The 17,586-nt window shown below is 44.5% G+C and overlaps 3 protein-coding genes across 4 annotated transcripts in view; 2 read left to right on the top strand and 1 right to left on the bottom strand.

Annotated features, from left to right (window-relative positions):
• The window catches only part of tmcc3 (transmembrane and coiled-coil domain family 3), a 56,879-nt gene extending 53,116 nt beyond the window's left edge, over positions 1–3,763 (top strand). For both annotated transcript variants that reach the window (XM_083935346.1, XM_083935347.1), the window contains exon 5: positions 180–3,763. In XM_083935346.1, coding sequence (XP_083791472.1) covers positions 180–482 — 303 coding nt within the window. In that variant the 3' untranslated portion in view covers positions 483–3,763. The remainder of the gene's footprint in view (positions 1–179) is intronic.
• Positions 3,764–6,636: 2,873 nt separating this feature from the next.
• On the top strand, positions 6,637–12,315 carry eri1 (exoribonuclease 1). Its single transcript, XM_083935288.1, has 7 exons — positions 6,637–6,992; positions 8,507–8,688; positions 9,059–9,275; positions 9,364–9,447; positions 9,531–9,640; positions 9,734–9,848; positions 11,035–12,315. The coding sequence occupies exons 1-7, from the start codon at positions 6,915–6,917 to the stop codon at positions 11,275–11,277; spliced, it is 1,029 nt and encodes a 342-aa protein (XP_083791414.1). The 5' UTR covers positions 6,637–6,914; the 3' UTR covers positions 11,278–12,315.
• Positions 12,316–12,442: 127 nt separating this feature from the next.
• The window catches only part of lamb1b (laminin, beta 1b), a 41,662-nt gene continuing 36,518 nt past the window's right edge, over positions 12,443–17,586 (bottom strand). Inside the window, exons 30-33 of the mRNA XM_083935287.1 lie at positions 17,382–17,523; positions 17,021–17,197; positions 16,720–16,879; positions 12,443–13,008 (exon numbers count right to left, since the gene is read on the bottom strand). Coding sequence (XP_083791413.1) covers positions 12,872–13,008; positions 16,720–16,879; positions 17,021–17,197; positions 17,382–17,523 — 616 coding nt within the window. The 3' untranslated portion in view covers positions 12,443–12,871. The remainder of the gene's footprint in view (positions 13,009–16,719; positions 16,880–17,020; positions 17,198–17,381; positions 17,524–17,586) is intronic.

The following is a 17,586-nucleotide window of genomic DNA, read 5'->3' as shown; positions in this document are numbered from 1 at the left end:
GCCTCCAGCATTCATTTCTTATGTAATACAAAACTGATGTCAGTTCATTTCTAACCCAGTTTCGCTTCCCCTCCCTTATGACTCATTGCTCTCCGGTGCTTCCCTGAACTCAACCATATTATTGTGTACTTGTGTGTCTGTGTGTGTGTGTGTGCGTGTGTGTGTATATTTGTGTGTAGGAGGTCCTGGAGTCGTGCCAGACTCGTGTGTCTAAGCTGGAGCTCCAGCAGCAGCAGCAACAGACGGTTCAGGTGGAAAACACCGACGCCAAAGTGCTGCTGGGGAAATGCATCAACATCATGCTGGCCATCGTCACCGTGATCTTGGTGTGCGTCTCCACGGCGGCCAAGTTCACCGCCCCGCTGCTGCGTAGCCGCCTCCACCTGGCGCTCACCTGCGTGGGCGTGTCCCTGTTAGCGCTGCTGTGGAAGAACTGGGAACACTTGCAGTGTGCTTTGGAACGATTGCTCCTCCCGCACTGATCCAGGGGGGCACAAATGACACCAGAAAACGTACGCCGGGGTCCAGGTCCCCCCCCCCCCTGCTCCCCCGCTAGGTGCGTCGTCATGGCAACGGAAAAAAAACGGGGAGGATTAACATGTAGCCTTAACACCAGCTCCCAGATCTCCCCGGTGATTTTGGGCTCCAAGGTGACTTGATTCACGACTCTGTGCTTTGCATGTCTAAATGGGGTCCTCACAAAGCCTTTCCCAGAATGCACCTCCACTGTTATTCCAGCACGCAGATGTAAGCTGATATAACTGTGACGAAGATGTACAACCTGCCGTCTACAAGGGTGAAGGGGCAAACATATAAACACAACACTTGATATAGAAGTGCATCACTACGGTCCAGAGTAAAAGGACGAATCCCGCCCGCTCTCCTCTGGTCATAAGAAGATTCTGGATCGACACTAAAGTCTAAATGTAGAGGGTTTCATCGGTGCATGGAGATATAGTGATTATTTCCTGTCCTTAAAGGGAAGTGTATCTGTTATAGCACCACCTCACACCTCCAAAAAAACACTCGCTGTGCTGTATGTGGCCAGTGGAGCCTGTGACGACACAAAGACACCTGAAGGTTGATTTGTACCCAACTGTTCTGTATTTATGTCGTTTTTTCTCGTCAGTGTCTCATTGAAAAACGGACTTTGTTTGTTTTAATGTGTGTGTGTGTTTGTTTCTGTCTGAGTGTGTGTGTGTGTGTGTGTGTGTGTGTGTGTGTGTGTTCATATACTGTACGCCTGCTTAGGTGTGTCTACACTGTGTTTTACGCTGTGTGAAATGTGTGAGAGAACGTTAACACCACTCAGGTCCAAATATGAAGCTGGAATCAAGAGATGATTAGCTCAGCATAAAGATGAGAGCCGCAGCGATGAGTCGACTCATCGATTAGTCCGTCGACAGAAATATCCCCTCTCCCTCAGCGCTTTCCTGTCCGTCTTCAGCTGTTCTACTTTGCAAAACACCCAAAACATGATCAATTAAAAGCTATTTTTACGCAAACATTGTCTCAAATATGGAGATTTCCTGCCTTTCTCTGTTTTATATCACAAAAAACTGACAAAAGATGACATTTAAAGACATCACTTTGGACTTTTAGAAACTGGGATGGAAATTTTTTGCTATTTTCCTGGTGTTATGTGCTATTTCTTTGGATAAAAGCATTAATTTTCTGCTACAAAACCACCTGTAAAACCGCAATCTGTTGTTTTTACACAATTACAAAAGAACATGTTGTTCTCTGAGCTTTTGAGGTCCTCATAGGCACCTTTGGACAGCACCAGGCTAGCTGTTTTCCCCTGTTCCCAGTCTTTATGCTAAGCTAAGCTAAGCTAAGTGGCTGCTAGCTGTAGCTTCATATTTACCGTATGGACATGAGTGGTATCAATCTTCTCGTCTAACTCAGCAAAGAAAACGTGTAAGCGTATTTCCCAAAATGTCCGGCTTCTCCTTTTTAAAGGAAAGCTTTTAAACTGCCTCCTGTCTTGTTAGTTTTGTGTTTTTCGGGTTAACGGCGAGTTGACGACCAGCGAGCGTGTAAACTGTGAGGAAAGCCTAAAGACAATTACAGAGAAGCTCTAAACGCGAGCGACTCTGACCCTCATTGAACTGCTTTTTGAACAGAAACCATTTCCTTTTTGTGTGAAGCCTTTGATGTTGTGCTGCGTTCAAGTACTGTGGGAAAAACTACAGCAGCAACAACGTTTAAAGTCCTGACTTGAAAGGATTTCAACCTGTTGAAACTTGTTTTTAAGACACAGAGAGACACCGTGAGTGATTACCGCTACAACATTTCAGAACAATTCACACTTGACTCTCGCACGGCTGAAAAGAGACTCTTCTGAAGATGAAACTAGTACAGAAAATTCTGCTCGGCCATCGTATTTTAAGACTTTAATAACTTGGAGGATGAAAGTTGCTTTACTTGAAATAAGTTTGTCTGTTGTTGCACTAAAAAACTAAAATACTGACGTGTCAGTAACCTGGAAAAACATAAAGTGTAATTCTGCCGCAAAATCATCCCGTGGTCTTTTTTGGCACTTACATACATCAAATAAGCCATCGAGACAGTTTTTTTGTTGTGTATGAACTATTAACGGAGAAATCCAGGAGAGTTGCCAACAGCCGGACGTGGCTAACAGTGATTAGCTCGGGGCAGAATGGTGAAGGCATTCAAACGTCTTTTTAACCACTAATTCTGCTCAAAATAACATCAAACCTCTGCAGCAGCATGAGAAGAGTCCCTACACACAAAACAAAGCACCAACAGCGTAGTTAGTGAAGCCAGAGTTTATTAAAAGAGGGTTTTAAAGACTTACCTACTGGCCCCTGTACCAGCTCCTCTCATAGTAAAGTCCATTCAAGTGGATTACCAAAGTCAATCCCAAAGGAAGGAGCCCATTGGTGCTTTGTTTTGTGTGTAGGGACTCTTCTCATGCTGCTGCAGAGGTTTGCTGTTATTTTCAGCAGCATTAGTGGTTAACAAAGACCTTTGAATGCCTTCACCGTGCTGCCCCGAGCTAATCACTGTTAGCCACATCTGACTGTTAGCGACTCTACTGGATTTCTCCGTTAATAGTTGTTACATGAAAAAAAACTGTCTCTATGGTTTATTTGATGACTGTAAGTGCTGAAAAAAGACCATGGGATGATTTACCCCGGAATTACCCTTTAAAACGTGGTAATATCAACACTTAAGCGCCTGTTTTTCCCACCTGACCTGAACGCAGCACGGCAGATTAGACGGAGGAAACCGAACAATGTAGCTCCGCGCTCCCTGACCCTGTATCACTGTGATGACGAGGGGATGAAATGGGTCTGATGCCTTTTCACGCAGCTTATTTCCTTCTTCTGTTTGCATCCTTTTTTTAAAAACAACAAACAAATACGGAGTTTTTAAGCCTTTCTAACTGAAATGATTTGATATTATTTCATGTTTTCTTTCAGAGGTTTTTTCCCCCAAATCGGCTAAAAATAATAATCTCTCCGCTCTTCTGGAGAGACGTGCACCTTCTCTTCCAAAGCTTTATTTGTAAATCCATAATGTATATTTTTCACATCTCTGTCTCTTCTATGTGCATTAGTTTCGTACGTTATTATTTTTTTTCAAATGAGGAAAATAAATCTTTGTTTTTCTAAGGTTGTTGCAGATTTCCTGCTTCTTATCCGTCCCTCCTTGTTCCCAACATCTCCTCCGTTATTCATGACCCGTCCGACGGCTGTGGGATGCAAGGACACGATCAAACCTCTCTGCAGGCATCTTAAGGAATTCATACATAAAATTGGTGTAAATGACTTTGATTAGGGGCAGCTGCACTGGTGGGGAATAAAAATAAGTTCTGACGAGTGTTCAAAAGAATATTTTACATGTTTTTTTATTTGCTGTCATAACATCCCCATGGAAACCAACTAAAGAAGAATTACTTTATTAATCCCGCAATGTTATTATTCATGTTACACACACACACACACCCGAAATACACACACACACACACACACACGACCTATATACATGCAGTTAATGGAGAGATGTTAGAGCGAGGGGGCTGCCAGTGACCGGCGCCCCGAGCAGTTGGGGGTTCGATGCCTTGCTCCACAGCATCTCAGCAGTGCCCAGGAGATGAACTGGCACCTCTCCAGCCACCAGTCCACGCTCCATTCATGGTCCACACAGGCACCCGATCTGGCGACCCTACGGTTCCTAGCTGAGTCACCTATAGATTGAGCTACCGCTGCATCTTATTCTTGATTATTTTATTTTTTAAGGAGCTTTTCTTGACATTCAGAGCGATATTATAACAGCAATCAAATATTTCCTATGTAAAGATGTAGTAAAGTTAAAGTGCAGTAATGGCGTCCTCTGTGTGTGTTATAATCTGAGTTGTTATTTCACATATTTCGGACTTTCTTTAAAAAAAATATACTTGTTGGATAAATCAAAGGTAGTTAATAAGGCCAATGATAGTGTGATAATTAATCATTTTACTGCTGCCTGTAGTTTATATTTGTTCTTACATTATTCCTTCATATTGTAGCTCATAAAAACGGTAAAATATATGTAAAAAATAAACTATAATAATATATTTAACTCTTTCTTTCGACAAGTTAGACGATTAATAACCCTTGAAAGTTTGTGAATTTGAGGGAAAAATCCAGGCCTTGAAAGTTTCCTGAATGTTCTGCATTCTGAATACTTTTACTTTGAAAATACTATAAACATAAAAGCATAAATAGATGCTTATATAAATACTTTAAGTAAGATTTGAATGGATGATTCGTACTTTAATTTAGTCCTTAAAGATTTTAATCTTAATTTTATGTCTTTCTTTTGAACAACAGGGTAAAAAATGGTTAAAAATAAATAAATAATAACAAAACAAAGCAACAGAAATCGTCCTAAGATTCACGGATGCATCTTTAAATATTAATTAAGTGGTTTTGACGACTTCTTGACTCCATTTGATTCTAACACTGCAGCTTCACTGGTGGATGTGATTATATAAGTAGCAAATCCACGTTGCAGCTGTTTTGTGGCTCATAAATGTTTTATATTCTTATTCAGATTTATTATTCAGACACTTTTATGTTTCTTTCGTCCTGCTCTTTGCTCAGTTTATACCTGTTCATTTTCTTCCCCTGCAGGTTCACACACACCTGCACAGAGCCAAGAACATACACTAAAGTATGTGTTGTTTACATTATATTCTTATTTTTTCATTCAGTCATTGGACAGGATGAAACTTAGAGGAGACTGTCACCTAGTGGACATGTTTGGGTAGTGTCTCCATAGAATTCCACCTCACAATTGTTTAAAAATAGGATTTATAGATATGTATTTGACCAAAAAGACATTTGTTTTACCAAAGCAGATAAATTAAAATAGTAGACAAACAAAAATAAAACAATTAGACCAGTTAGATAAGAAACAGTGCACATTAAAGAAAATCCTGATATAACTTTTGCGTCCTAGCTTCATACGTTATGTTATGAATTAACACATAATTTCATATACTACACACATTTTATGTAAATGTTATTAAAGATGTTGACACCATTCATACCTTTAACGAAACATTAGCACTGTAAATGCAAACATGTTTGGGAAATATGTCTGCAAATTAACAGATATGAGAATATATTCCTAAATGCACATTTTTAACTCATTAAATAAACCTTATAACAAATAATGATCAAATAAAAAGTATTAATGTTTACCTTCTAGTAATAACAGAGAAGTATTAAGCATATTCACTGCTGCTGCTAAGGCTGTGATGGTGTTTTTACTCTTTATTTAGTTTTACAAATAACAAAATAATGTAAACAAGAAATAAAATCCGGTTCAACATAAAAGCATATAATAATAATATTAATAATAATAATAATAATAATAATAATAATAATAATAATAATAATAATAATAATAATAAAAGTAAATAATAAAATAAAGATGGAAAAAATACAAAGTAAGAGCGGAGATAAATACATAAACGTAACCTTTAACATAGAGACCATTTCACGGTTGTAAACAAACGTGTCCCAGTTTATTTCCTGTTCCCGACCCGGGCTGTTGCCTAGCAATGGAATTCAGTTCAATATTTGAAACAATGAAAGAAGATAATCTCATTTATTTTTTTAAAAAGCAGTAAACTATCCGTGTAAATTATCGATATTGTGTTTTTTAAAATTACATAATATTAAAAAAAATCGAACTTTATTTAGACAATAAAATATTAAAATACAAACGTAAAGTAAAAAACGTCCCCAAAATAGATGTGTTGAATATAAAAAAAATTAATACTTTTTTAAAAACAGTAATAATAATAATAATAGTCCAAAATAGCCTATATTTTCAGCATTTGACATGTTTTTTATTAAGATTTAATATAAAAATTAACTTTTCTTACGTGTTTCAGGGTTATACACAATACCAAAAAAATATGTCTAAACGTAGAAACAATAATAACATAAATTAAAACGCACAAAGACAATAAAACATTTTAAAAAATCAATGAATACTAAAAGAATAACAAAAAAAATTGAAATGTTTGTGCGTCATCCGCGTCACAAGATGGCGACCGTGAGCAGCCGTTTGTTTTGGCGCTAACCGGAAGTCGTCATCACTGTTCCCCTTAGAGACAACATTGAAGAGAGAGTCGCGAGACAATAACCGTAGTTATTAAACGCGTTTTTATTGATTAATCTTGACTTATGTCATATTAACAACTTTATTTAATTAATTTAATAATTAACATCGAAACGCAGCGGCTTCAAAGTGGACCACCGCGAAGACGAAGGGATGTTTGCTATGCTGTTAGCTAGTGTTAGCAAGTGCAGCTAAACCGCTAGTTAGCAACGTTAAGTTTTATTGTTTTAAAAGTCGCCGACTGATTCCTGGATTAACTTCCACTTTAAATGGATGAGCACAAGGAAAACATTCACACAGAGGACGTCAACGTGAAGAAGATGTCCCAGACAAGGGAAGAGGAGAAGGTTGGTGTTAGCAGCGAGCTAACGTTAGCATCATGTTGTACCTTCAAAACCTGCTGTTTTCTTAGCGTAGCATAGCAGTGTTTAGATCTTGGCACAGTGTTGATGTATTCGGTCATAAGTCCTGCATTCAAACTCTACTCTACGGGGTACGTACGCGTGCTTGAAAATGCTTGACTTTGGATGGTGTGTTTACAAGGTTTGAAAAGTGCTTGAATTTGGGATAAAGTGCTTGAAAATATGCAGCTATAGAGGATATATTAAATTTCCTTCTAGTGTAACAAAACACAGTTTTAGTTGGTAAGTGTTTGCATATGTGTTCACAGTAATATGTAATTTACCACAGCTGTATGGCGCTGTACGAACTCTAGTAAAAATACATAAGAACTAAAAGCACAGTAGTCATTACGCAGAATGACCCATTTCACAATATTTTATTACATTATAATTAGTGATAGATAGATTCTTTATTGTCGCTGCACACGAGATGTCATAATGAAACAGAGAAAAGCACACAATACAGAAGCAGCTGCTTGATAACGAGCAGAGCATCAGAATCAGGTTTGAAATAAGTCAAGAAAAGTCACAAAATATTGTGTCCATAAATAAGCCCCCCAAAAATGTCATAGTATGTTGAAAAAAGTAAAAAAATATCAAAATCTAACATGTATAAAAATGCTTAAATCAGTCATAGCCTTTGTAAAGCAGTCTTAGGCATAATTTGTTGAAATAAATCAAGAAAGTCATAGAAAAGTGTGTCCAAAAATAAGGAAAATATTTTTTCTTTTCCCCAAATTAAGAATTTTGGGGAAAGTATTTCCTACAGTAGAATAAAATGTTTACAGTACTTGTACCATGATTGAAACATTTTTTTTTTATTTTGAAGTAGTCTTTCATAGCCACTCCGTCTTCTCATGGGATTACAATTTATCCTCAATTAAAACAAAATATCCAGGTATCTAAGTATTTTTTGTTTAAAACAATCTGCTGTTTTTATCCTTCCAAAGGACGCTTTTAAAATATCAGCTTTATAAAGCTGTAATAAAGCTGTTGTTGAAGTAAACCCCCCCACACACACTTTGTATTGGTACTTCCTGTAATTTGCTGCCCATGTGTATACAAAAGTAATTTTGGTTCATTTAGAAAGATATAGTGACATTTGTGACCTGTATGCTTTCACAGATGACCTGAGCTGACACATTTTTGGACTCTGCTCTCTTTTGTAACAATAATACTAATCTACAGCAGGGGTGGGGAACCCGTGCTCCTGGAGGACCACTGTCCTGCGTGTTTTCGATTTCTCCCTGCTATAACGAACCTGAGTCTAACATTATTAACCCTGTGACGAGCTTCAGCTGCTTAATAACGAGCAGAGCACTAGAATCAGGTGTGTTAGAGCAGAGAGAAACCTAAAACCTGCAGGACTCTCCAGGAGCAGGGTTCCCCACCTCTGGTCTGTCCATGTGATGCTCTGTGTGTTTCTGGGACGTGTAATGACTGATATTATTCCTCTTCAGGCAAAGCCTTGCAGCAGGATATGTCCTGATGGAGAATCTGCTCCTCAAGTGTCCCCGCCTCAGTCCAACAGCGACTTCAGTCATCCGGTGTACAAAGAGATCGCTCTGGCCAATGGACACATCAACCGCATGTCCAAGGAGGAGCTTCGGATCAAGTTAGCAGACCTGAACCTTGACACAAGGTAGTGACCACAGTACAGAAATTGATATAAAGACAGTATATGTTAATGATTTATGAAGTAACATTTTATTTCATGGTTGTTTTTAAAACCCCAAAGATGTCCCGGCTCAATTTGACCCAAGGGTCACAAAAGTGAAGATAATATAATATAGTATAGTACCGTTTAAATGGGTCTACATAAGCATATAATCGTTTTATTAGCAACCACCAAGTAATCAATGGAAATGCACACAAAAATTAACTTATGTAGAAATCTCAAGCTCAAGTCATATACTTTTCTACTGCCAGTATTGCTGCAGCTGCTGAACTACTGAACTACTGTAGGCATGAGCAAAACTGTCTCCTAAACCCTGTTTTCTGTGTGTGTAAAGAGGCGTAAAGGACGTGATGAAGAAGAGGCTGAAGAGCCACTACAAGAAGCAGAAGCTGATGCAGTCTGCCGCTGAGGGAGGTCCCACCGACACCTACTACGACTACATCTGCGTGGTGGACTATGAAGCAACATGCGAAGAGGATAATCCTTCAGACTTCCACCATGAAATCATTGAGTTCCCCATGGTTCTCATCAACACGCACACCTTAGAAATCGTAAGTTACGTTTGAGATGTTCAGTTTGAAATCTGTAGTGTGATTTCTGGATTCATGAATATGTTTTTATTTGTTTGTTATTCTGCAGGTGGACTCCTTTCAGGAATATGTGAAGCCAGAGTTGAACCCACAGCTTTCAGACTTTTGTGTGAAGTTAACAGGGATAACACAGGTTGGTTGAGCTCGGCGCCTTCTTTCATATCGCTGTGGCATTAATGCAATCAGGGGTTTTTAAACTGTGGTTTTGTTGAGCAGAAAATGGTGGACGAAGCGGATCCCTTTCCCGCCGTCCTTCAGCGGGTCGTAGATTGGCTTCAGGAGAGGGAGCTCGGGACCAAGTACAAATACGCCATCCTCACTGACGGGTGTGTTTTCACTCAGTAATGCTGCAGAACTGAATCTGAATTTGTGCCTCTTCTCGTCAAACTTACACAACTGTTTCCCCTCGTCTTCTTCAGGGCCTGGGATATGAGCAAGTTCCTCAACATCCAGTGCCGACTTAGCCGGATCAGATATCCTCATTTCGCAAAGAAGTGGATCAACATCAGGAAATCGTACGGGAACTTCTACAAGGTTTGTGTTTTTGATCGTGTTACGATGGTAAACTGAATGCAAACAGTGTCGCCCCTTCAGCTGGACCCCCATAGGACCTCTGAGATCGCAAATTGGTCTCAATTGTCCAAGTCGTCATACGCCCCGAATAAGAAACATGTTTGTGGATTTTAATTGAAGGTTTTTCATGTCAACAGTTTTGCCGTTTATTGTGCAATTGTTCAGTTTAAAGGGTTGTAGAGAAAACACAATGAGAAAAACTACGTCATGTCAAGTCATCACTCTTTCTCACCACCTAAGTAAAACTCTCCACATGCCCCTTTGTGTTGTGGATTCTACCCCCTTTCAATGCTTTTATCCTCCTCTGGGCGATAAACAGTGAAGTGGAGCAGAGATACGTCCATGTCTGTACCAGAGGACCGAGCGCAGGTGGTGACGTGTTCATTCGTTGCTCCATAGAAAACATCCTGACTTACTGCGTGTGTGTGTGTGTGGTTTGCCAGCTGCACTGTGGCTGACCGGAAAGCCTTCCAAAGGGTTGTTAACACAGCCCAAAAGACCATTGGTTGCTCACTCCCCACCCTGGAAGAACTGTGCAGCTCTTCGAGGGATTCGTCCCACCCAGGCCATCAACACTTTGACTTATTGCAGACGTCAGACAGTGCTGAACACCGCAAACACCGCAAACACCTTTACCTGTGATGGTACATGATGCTCAGGGTCGCTGCAATCTACATTTTTTGTTTTGTCTCCTTAAGCTGCTACGGTGTGTGTGTGTGTGTGTGTGTGTGTTGGTGTGTAAGCTTGTGGTTTTAAATGTGTCTTTTAAATGTGTCTAGCCTATTCTTTTTAATGTTAAATTATTTCTGCACTTTAAGGGATTGTACTGTAAATTTTGTTGTACTGGTACAATGAAAATAGAGACAATTCTATTCTATTCTAGTGAAGAGTTGTAGTTCACAAACTATCAAACTTCTTCGCGATGAATCATAGTTGTTTTGCATGAAAAAATATCTTTAAAAACCACAAACAGATGTGAAACTCATGGCACAATTCAAACAGGACCAGAAAATAATTTTTATTAACCACAGGAATACATGCACCAGAAATTCATATTGAGGTCCTGCTTACAGTAAATACAAACGCGGGACTTTGCTACTTTTATAGAAAATGCTAAATGCAGATGTACAATTTTCTCCTCCCCCAGGTCCCCCGCACACAGACGAAGCTTAGCACCATGTTGGAGAAGTTGGGTCTGAAGTACGAAGGCCGGCCTCACTCCGGCCTGGACGATTCCCGCAACATCGCCAGGATAGCTGTGCGCATGCTGAAGGACGGGTGTCAGCTGCGCGTCAACGAGCGCATACACGCCGGCCAACTGCTCTCCGTTCCCAGCTCGGCTCCTGTGGAAGGAGCTCCTCCGCCGCATCCCCCCCGCAGCAGGGAGTAGACCCAGCGTCTCCACCCCGGCAGGTCACAGAGAAGAGAACAGATCCAAAGCACTTTTACGGTCTTTACTGTACGTCGAGTTGTACGTTTTTGTTTTGGAGTTGAAGTCGTAGTTGGTGAAGGGGGAAAACTGGGTCGACATGTAGATTTAAGGTTCGTACGTGAGGGTTCCTCCTCTGACCACGACGCCATATATTTTTACACCAGATGTCTAAAAACAGAGATCGTTCCAGCGTGTTTTCGGAGGACTTCCCGCCCCAGTGTTGACCTTCCTCACCCTGCCTTACCGAGCTGCTAATACTCATCCAACAATTTGATCCCAATGCTGGTTCCAGCTTTGCCGTCATGGTGTGAAAACACTGAATAATTGTCATTCTGACAGTAAAATGTAAAAATATCACCACTGTCAATGTCAGCTTTGGCCTTTACACCCCTACACGTCTAAGTATTGTGCAGATATAAACAAGAATCCACCCCAAATGCTGCTGCTGCTATTGTTGTTTGAGTTAATAGCCATAACATTACACGTTTAGTCTATTACACAAATATAGCACAAGTGTTCCTCTGACAGATTCATTGAAGTCTTATCCGTTGTACGTACTGTAAGAGTTGAGCCTGTGTCGTAGGAGTCATCTCTTGTAATATTGAATTCATTTTTATTTTACGGAGGACGCTCTATTTTAACGAGGACAAATATTTTCTTCTGAACGCCAAATGATGCAATTAAATATGTTCTTGCAAGTGTCTGTGTGTCATCTTTGTCCGAGCTGTATGTGTGAATCTCTGGGCTCAAATTTAGGGCTACACAGTGGTGTAGTGGTGGCACCTCTCCAGCCACCAGTCCACACTACATTCATGGTCCACACAGGGACTCGAACAAGTAACCCTCCGGTTCCCAGCCCAGTCACCTATGGACTGAGCTACTGCTGCCCCAAATTGGGGAAATTTGTACAGAAAGACATGGGGCAACTGTGGCTTAGTGGAAGAGTGGGTTGTCCTCCATTCGAGAGATCGGGGGTTCGATCCCCACCTCCCCCAGACACCTCCACATGTCAAAGTGTCCTTGAGTAGTCAGAAGACTTTAAAACACTATATAAGCACAAGTCCATTTACATTTCATAGACGCTCGACCATCCAACGAAAACAAGTAGAAAATACAAACTTAGTCGCTTCATCTTTAAATTTATTATTTGTTCGTAGTCACAAAACCATTTAAAAATGCTTTTTGGTCCACATGTTTCATACCTTTGGGCGTATTAAGTATGTATAAAATGTTTCTATGAAATACGTTCAGTCATATATTTAAATCCCATACAGATAAACGTCTATTTTCTCTACACAGTCTTGTTTTCGAGCGCTGAGGTCACGTTGGCTTTTAGTGGTTTCCTTTGGGACTCGTTACTTTAATACTTTAATGATCTTTGGCAGCTTTACAACGCCTTAAAAACCTTTTTGGCACGGACGGTGTCGAATATATTAGTGTTTGGTCCTAAAAGCTATAAAATACTCAGGGAATAATGTTTCTGAAATGCTTTAAAAACCTTCGGCACCAGTGAAATCCCAGCCGCTGCACCGGAGGACGGTAAAGCGTCGGGTCACAGGCAGGTGCTGTAGAGCGACACTTTGTAGCTGATCTCCTCCAGGATTCGCCGGACGATTTCTTCCAACTCTGCGAGCTCCGCAGCTTTGGCCTCCAGGATGAGCTGGTTGGCCCCGTAGGAACTCTCCAGCTCTGAGAACACAGGAAGTGACACCAATGTGTGTTTGAACACATACATAAATATATATACATAACCCTGACCCCAACCGTAACCCTAACCCCAACCCTAACCCAAACCCCAACCCTAACCCCAACCGCAACCCCAACCGTAACCCCAACCGTAACCCCAACCCTAACCCCAACCGTAACCCTAACCCCAACCGTAACCCCAACCCTAACCCCAACCGCAACCCCAACCGTAACCCCAACCGTAACCCTAACCCCAACCGTAACCCTAACCACAACCTTAACCCTAACCCCAACCGTAACCCTAACCCCAACCCTAACCCCAACCCCAACCCTAACCCCAACCCCAACCGCAACCCTAACCCCAACCCTAACCCCAACCGTTACCCCAACCCCAACCGTAACCCGAACCGCAACCCTAACCCCAACCCTAACCCCAACCGTAACCCCAACCCCAACCGCAACCCTAACCCCAACCCTAACCCTAACCCCGACCCAAACCCCAACCCTAACCCCAACCGTAACCCTAACCCCAACCGTAACCCCAACCCTAACCCCAACCGCAACCCCAACCGTAACCCCAACCGTAACCCTAAACCCAACCATAACCCCAACTGTAACCCTAACCCCAACTGTAACCTTAACCCTAACCCGACCACAACCCCAACCCTAACCCCAACCGTAGCCCTAACCCCAACCGCAACCCTAACCCCAACCGTAACCCTAACCACAACCGTAACCTTAACCCCAACCATAACCCCAACCGTAACCTTAACCCTAACCCCAACCGTAACCCTAACCCCAACCCTAACCCCAACCCCAACCCTAACCCCAACCCCAACCGCAACCCTAACCCCAACCCTAACCCCAACCGTTACCCCAACCGTAACCCGAACCGCAACCCTAACCCCAACCCTAACCCCAACCGTAACCCCAACCCTAACCCCAACCGCAACCCTAACCCCAACCCTAACCCTAACCCCGACCCAAACCCCAACCCTAACCCCAACCGCAACCCTAACCCCAACCCTAACCCCAACCGTAACCCCAACCCTAACCCCAACCCCAACCGCAACCCTAACCCCAACCGTAACCGCAACCCTAACCCTAACTCCAACCCTAACCCTAACCCCAACCCCAACCCTAACCCCAACCGTAACCCCAACCCCAACCCTAACCCCAACCGTAACCCCAACCCCAACCGTAACCCCAACCCCAACCCTAACCCCAACCCTAACCCCAACCCTAACCCCAACCCCAAACCTAACCCAAACCACAACCCTAACCCCAACCCTAACCCCAACTGTAACCCTAACCCCAACACTAACCCTAACCCCAACCCCAACCCTAACCCCAACCGTAACCCCAACCCTAACCCTAACCCCAACCCTAACCCTAACCCCAACCGTAACCCCAACCCTAACCCCAACCGAACCCCAACCGTAACCCTAACCCCAACCGCAACCCTAACCCCAACCCCAACCGCAACCCTAACCCCAACCGTAACCGCAACCCTAACCCCAACCCTAACCCCAACCCTAACCCCAACCCCAAACCTAACCCCAACCACAACCCTAACCCCAACCCTAACCCCAACTCTAACCCTAACCCCAACCCTAACCCCAACCCTAACCCTAACCCCAACCCTAACCCCAACCCTAACTCCAACCCCAACCCCAACCCTAACCCCAACCGTAACCCCAACCCTAACCCCAACCCTAACCCCAACCGTAACCCCAACCGTAACCCCAACCCCAACCCTAACCCCAACCCTAACCCCAACCCTAACCCCAACCCCAAACCTAACCCAAACCACAACCCTAACCCCAACCCTAACCCCAACTGTAACCCTAACCCCAACACTAACCCCAACCCCAACCCTAACCCCAACCGTAACCCCAACCCTAACCCTAACCCCAACCCTAACCCTAACCCCAACCCTAACCCCAACCGTAACCCCAACCCTAACCCCAACCGAACCCCAACCGTAACCCTAACCCCAACCGCAACCCTAACCCCAACCCCAACCGCAACCCCAACCGTAACCGCAACCCTAACCCTAACCCCAACCCTAACCCCAACCCTAACCCCAACCCCAAACCTAACCCCTACCACAACCCTAACCCTAACCCCAACTCTAACCCTAACCCCAACCCTAACCCCAACCCTAACCCTAACCCCAACCCTAACCCCAACCCTAACCCCAACCCCAACCCTAACCCCAACCCTAACCCTAACCCCAACCCCAACCCTAACTCCAACCCCAACCCCAACCCCAACCCTAACCCTAACCCCAACCCTAACCCCAACCCCAACCCTAACCCCAACCCTAACTCCAACCCCAACCCTAACCCTAACCCCAACCCTAACCCCAACCCTAACCCCAACCCCAACCCTAACCACAACCCTAACCCCAACCCCAACCCTAACCCCAACCGTAACCCCAACCCTAACCCCAACCCTAACCCTAACCCCAACCCTAACCCCAACCGTAACCCCAACCCTAACCCCAACCGAACCCCAACCGTAACCCTAACCCTAACCCCAACCGCAACCCTAACCCCAACCCCAACCGCAACCCTAACCCCAACCGTAACCGCAACCCTAACCCCAACCCTAACCCCAACCCTAACCCCAACCCCAACCCTAACCCCAACCCCAACCCTAACCACAACCCTAACCCCAACCCCAACTGTAACCCTAACCCCAACCCCAACCCTAACCCTAACCCCAACCCTAACCCCAACCCCAACCCTAACCCCAACCCTAACCCCAACCCCAACCCTAACCCCAACCCTAACCCCAACCCCAACCCTAGCCGTAACCCCAACCCTAACCCTAACCCCAACCCTAACCCTAACCCCAACCCTAACCCCAACCCTAACCCTAACCCCAACCCTAACTCCAACCCCAACCTTAACCCCAACCCTAACCCCAACCCTAACTCCAACCCCAACCCTAACCCTAACCCCAACCCTAACCCCAACCCTAACCCCAACCCTAACCACAACCCTAACCCCAACCCCAACTGTAACCCTAACCCCAACCCCAACCCTAACCCCAACCCTAACCCCAACCCTAACCCTAACCCCAACCCTAACCCCAACCCTAACCCCAACCCCAACCCTAACCCCAACCCCAACCCTAACCCCAACCCTAACCCCAACCCTAACCCCAACCACAACCCTAACCCCAACCCCAACCCTAACCCCAACCCTAACCCCCAACCCTAACCCCAATTGTAACCCTAACCCTTACCCTAACCCCAACCCTAACCCCAACCATAACCTCAACCCCAACCCTAATCCTAACCCTAACCCCAACCCTAACCCCTAACCCCTAACCCTCTAACCCTAACCCTGCCCCTAACCGTAACCCTAACCCCAACCCCTACCCTAACCCCCTAACCCTACCCCTGCCCCTAACCGTAACCCTAACCCCAACCCTAACCCCCTGACCCTAACCCCAACCCTAACCCTTACCCTAACCCCAAACCTAACCATAACCCTAACCCCAACCCTAACCCTAACCCTAACCCTACCCCTAACCTAACCTCTACCCCAACCCTAACCCCTAACCCAATCCTAACCCTACCCCTAACCCCAACCCTAGCCCTAACCCTCTAACCCCAACCCTCTAACCCTAACCCTCTAACCCTACCCCTAGTTTGGTGTTAAAGTGTTAAAGCGTGACAGGAAACAGACATTTGTCGTCTACCTCCGAGTCTCTGCAGCTTGCTGCTGCTCTGGGCCAGCAGCTCCTTCGCCTCCTGCTGCAGCTCGTCTGCTCTCCTTCTCGCCTGCAGCACGCCCTCCCCTTTATCCTCCACCAGGTCCTCCACCTCCACCAGTTTATCTTTCACCTCCACGTCAAACTCCTTCACACACACGCACATACAAACAAATCACCATTACAGGGGTCCCACTTAATAAATGCACTTTCTAACGCCGTTCTTCACACTTTGAATCAAAATATGAGCTGTCAGAGTTAAAAGTGTGTGTGTGAGGGAGAGCGAGACCTGCTGGGCCTCCTCGGCGTTCGTTTTGGCCTGCTCCGTGGTCCACTCGGCCCCGTCCGCCAGGTGGTTCACCTCCAGGTTGTTCTGTCTCAGCAGACCCACCTCTCTCTCCAGCTGCACCAGACGCCCCGTGGTGTTACCGAGCTTCAGCTCCGACATCGCCGTCTCGGACTCCACCTGACGCACGACAACACGTCCACAAAGACTTAGAGAGTAAGATCTGAGAGGATGTTTGCACGACATGTGGGCGGACATTACATTAAAAACACAAACTAAGCTCTTTCCTTTAATAAAAAAACACCATTTAGAGGTTTCATCCCCATGACGACAGTAACCGTGGATGTCAGGAGGTCGGACTCACAGAGACCAGCAGGTCCAGGGTTCCCTTCGTGTTGTTCTGGGCGAGCTGGATGGCGTCCATGGCGACGGTCTGAGCACGCTCAGTCTCGTCCAGCGCCGCCTTCACCACATCTGCCTTCTCCTTCATGTTGGACGCCTCCTCGCTGACGGACGATACAGAACTCACGTCAGCGGAGGAAACGCTGAGCAGGCGTTATTTATAGTGA

This window comes from Echiichthys vipera (assembly GCF_963691815.1).
Source record: "Echiichthys vipera genome assembly, chromosome: 20".
Lineage (NCBI taxonomy): Eukaryota > Metazoa > Chordata > Actinopteri > Perciformes > Trachinidae > Echiichthys > Echiichthys vipera.
This window is presented reverse-complemented; position numbering and strand designations above follow the sequence as displayed.